At 41.6% G+C, this 3,915-nt stretch overlaps 1 protein-coding gene across 1 annotated transcript; it reads right to left on the minus strand.

Moving 5' to 3' along the window:
- Positions 1-1,817: 1,817 nt before the first annotated feature.
- On the minus strand, positions 1,818-3,387 carry LOC115640071 (olfactory receptor 6M1-like). The gene has a single exon (XM_030542936.1). It carries the CDS (start codon positions 3,289-3,291, stop codon positions 2,188-2,190), a length of 1,104 nt encoding a protein of 367 aa, XP_030398796.1. The 5' UTR covers positions 3,292-3,387; the 3' UTR covers positions 1,818-2,187.
- Positions 3,388-3,915: the final 528 nt, after the last annotated feature.

Consider the following 3,915-nt stretch of genomic DNA (forward strand, 5'->3'; position numbering starts at 1 on the left):
GGGGCTAGCCTCCCTGGCTGGGAGCACAAGGGCCAAGCAGGATGGTCCCATAGGCTGGTTGTGGTCCGTGGGCCGCAGTTTGCCCACCTCTGAAATAAGGCATGTTTTTCTCATTTTTAGTCATTCTCATGTTTCTTCTCTGAACCCTCTCCAATTTAGCAACATTCTTCTTGAATTGTGGGCACAATTTGAATATTGGTATGAGGCTGCAGAATGTGTTAAAGCAATGGCTAAAACCTGCTAGGCTTTTTTGAAAATCCACCACCAACTCCCTTTGAATATCATTGGGATCTATGTAACACATGCTCTTAGGTTCCTTTGAAAATGTATCCTAATTTTCACATAGGGCATTGTACAGGCCAATATATCTTTACTAGAGCTGGCCAGAGAATGGAATTTCCATCCCACAGGAAATTCTGATCTTTCAACTGTTGTGTTTTGCCCTGAATCAGGATGAAAAGATCAAAATAGCAAAGTATTTTGCTGAAAGAGAGGTTAAAAAAAATTAAATTCAGAGATGTCAAAGCCACAATGATTGATGCCCCTCGACAAGACACAGACGTTCAAGGGGTTTGTTCCAAAACCTTGGGAGCTTTTGTGATTTTTAAAAGATTCAGCCATTGCTTCAATGCATACTGCAGCCTCATACCCACATAGGAATTGCTACAAAGACTTAGATCCAGGGTCCATCCAGCTCAGTATCCTCTCTCTGACAGTGACCAGTGTCACATGCCTCAGAGGAAGGTGTTAGAATCATATCAGGCAGATCTGGGATACTCTTACTCACATGAATAATGGATAATGGTGGATAATCAGCTGAACATGAATTCCCAGTGTGACGCTGTGGCCAAAAGAGCTAATGTGATCCTGGGATGCACAGACAGGAGACTCTTGAGTAGGAGAAGAGAGGCTATTTTACCTCTGTATTTGGTGCTGATGCCACTGAAGTTGGAATATTGTGTCCAGTTCTGGTACACAGAATTCAAGACGGATGCTGCTAAGTTGGAGAGGATTCAGAGAAGAGTCACAAGAATGATTAAAAACTACTAGAAAAAAAAGCCTTATAGTGATAGACTCAAGGAGTTCAATCTATTTAGTTTAACAAAAAGAAGGTTAAGGGGTGACTTGATCACAGTCTATAAGTAGCTACATGGGAAACAAATATAATAATGGGCTCTTCAATCTACGGGAGGAAGGTTTAACATGATCAAATGGCTAGAAGTTGAAGATAGATAAATTCAGACTGGAAATAAGATTTAAATTCTTAACTGGGAGAGTAATTAACCACTGGAACAATTTACCAAAGGTCGTGGTGGATTCTCCATCACTGACAATTTTTAATCAAGATTGAATATTTTTCTAAAAGATCTGGTTTAGAAATTATTGTGGGGAAGTGCTATGACCTGTGTTATACAGGAAGTCAGACAAGATTATTACAATGTTCCTTTTAGAATCTATGAATCTATGAGGAAGAGCTCATTCTGACTATTAATACTGAGACACTGAGTATTTGGGATTTGAAATGGAGCCTAAGAGTTGGGCCAGATTTTTAATGCTATTTAGGCACCTAAATATGCAGATGGACACATAGTGGGATTTTGAAAAGTGCCTAGTTGCCTATCTTCCATTGAAATTATTGAGAATTAGGCACCAAGGGCCATATTTTCAAAGGTATTTAGGCAGTGGGATTTTCAAAAGCATCTACATTCCTAGCACCCATTGAAATCAATGGCCCCTCACCATCAAATCTCATTGCAATTTAATAGAAGGTGAGTGTCTAACTCCCTTAGACCCCTTTGAAATTCCCAGGAACTCTTTTTATTTATGCTACATGAGTGCCTGTAAACAGAGATTGGGACCCCATTGTGCTAGGCACTGTATAAACAGATGGTGACAGGAGACAATTCTTGCCCTGGAGAGCTTATAGTCTAAGAGTGGGGATGTCAAAAGCAATGGATTGATTGAGGAGTTGGGACTTGAGCTTTTAAATTACTTAGATGTTTGGAAAATCCCAACCTAAATGAAAAAAGGGTGGGAGGGGAAACAGACTCTGCTAAGGTCATACAGCAGGTCCAGGAATAGAACCCAGGAATCCTGAGCCTAAGTCAAGCTTCCACCCCACTAAATAACAATGACACTCAATGGATAAAAGCAGCAATTCATTATTGAGATGAAGAAGTATGTGTATCAAGGCTCTGGTTGCAGAACAGAATTCTTTCTAGTCAAGTATTCCTCAAGGGCCTCTTTGACCTTCTCATTCCTTAAGGTGTAAATGAAAGGATTCAATAAAGGGCTCACTATGACGTTGAACACAGCCACTACCTTCTGGAGGTCCAGGGAGCGGCCCTGGATGGGCCTAGCATACATGAAGATGGCACTGCCATAGTAGATAGCGGCTACCATGATGTGGGAGGTGCAGGTGGAAAAGGCTTTTCGCCTGCCTGTGGTGGAGGGGATATGCAAGACTGTGGCAATGATGTAAAGGTAGGACACTGCAGTAACAGACAAGGATGTGAGCAGAACCACCGAGGAAAGGACATACTCGATCATGAGGAGGAAGTGTGTGTCGACGCAGGATAGCCTCACTAGTGGGGCATAGTCACAAAAGAAATGGTTTATCACATTGGGGCCACAGAAAGGAAGCTGGCACAGCAAAATAAGTGGGCAAAGGGTGGAGAGAAACCCAACCAACCAACAACCCATGACCAGGAAGACACAAACATGCCCACTCATGATGACAGGGTAGTGGAGCGGGTGGCAGATGGCCACATAGCGGTCGAAGGCCATGATGGCGATGAGGATGAAATCCGCAGTGCCCAGGAAGAAGTAGAAGTAACACTGGGTGATGCAGCCCCAGAAGGAAATGGCTTTGGCCTGGGAGAGCAGGTTCTCTAGCATCTTTGGAGTGATGGAGAGGACAAAGAGTATCTCCAAGAGGGAGAGGTTGCAGAGGAAGTAGTACATGGGAGTGTGGAGGCGGAGATCCACATACACAACGGTGATGATGGCCATGTTCCCCATTAGAGTCAAGGCAAAGATGGTCAGTAGCAGCATGAAAACCAGGAGCTCCATGGGCTGTGACAGCGAGAAGCCCAGAAGCACAAACTCCATCACCACATTGCTCTGATTGTTCGTTCTTATTTCAGCTTTCGCCTGCAGAATAGAGGAAGTTGAAAAAGCCCGAATGTCAAGTTTTTGACAAATTGATTTCAATAAAATAAAATAATAATGAGAATACAAATAAACTAAATAACTGTTTCTAGGGATTTTCTGGCCAGTTACAGAGCTCATAAAAATTTATGACACTTTAAAAAGGTGACAAAATCTTGACATTTTCAAAAACATAGATTTTCTGGGAAAAAAATATAATTTTAAATTCCCATTGAAATTTTTACATTCTATTAACCACAACTGCAGAAAAAATTATTAGTATTTAAAAGGTTCAGTTGAACATAAATCTTCACTGTAAAACTTTTTGCTAGGTTCTCTCTGGGTGGGATCAGAAAACGATCAATGCAATCACCCTCTCATGGGATCCTATGGTGGCCACATAACTGCTTCCCAGTTTAGCGCAATGAAAGAAAGACCTAAAAGCCAAGATACGTTTCTATTAGTGTCAGACATGTTTTATGCAGTCTCAGTTTTGGCAGATAGATTGGTACATAGATATCCAAAAGTATCTATACACACATGAATAATCAGACAGAAACACACACACATAGATGGGTCTGCATGGGGATAGATAAATAGAGGGATTGAGGGAGGGAGGTAGAGACAGATAGAATTATTCATTTCAATCCCTTTCACTCTTCAATGCTCTTCAAAAACTCATGCATAGAAACAAAGTTTGGAATGTTTTACCTTATGCCACAGGTGTAATGTGGTTGAGGCCTTGGCTTCTGACTTCCATGGAAA

Source organism: Gopherus evgoodei, unplaced genomic scaffold (assembly GCF_007399415.2).
Source record: "Gopherus evgoodei ecotype Sinaloan lineage unplaced genomic scaffold, rGopEvg1_v1.p scaffold_192_arrow_ctg1, whole genome shotgun sequence".
In the NCBI taxonomy this organism is placed as follows: Eukaryota; Metazoa; Chordata; order Testudines; family Testudinidae; genus Gopherus; species Gopherus evgoodei.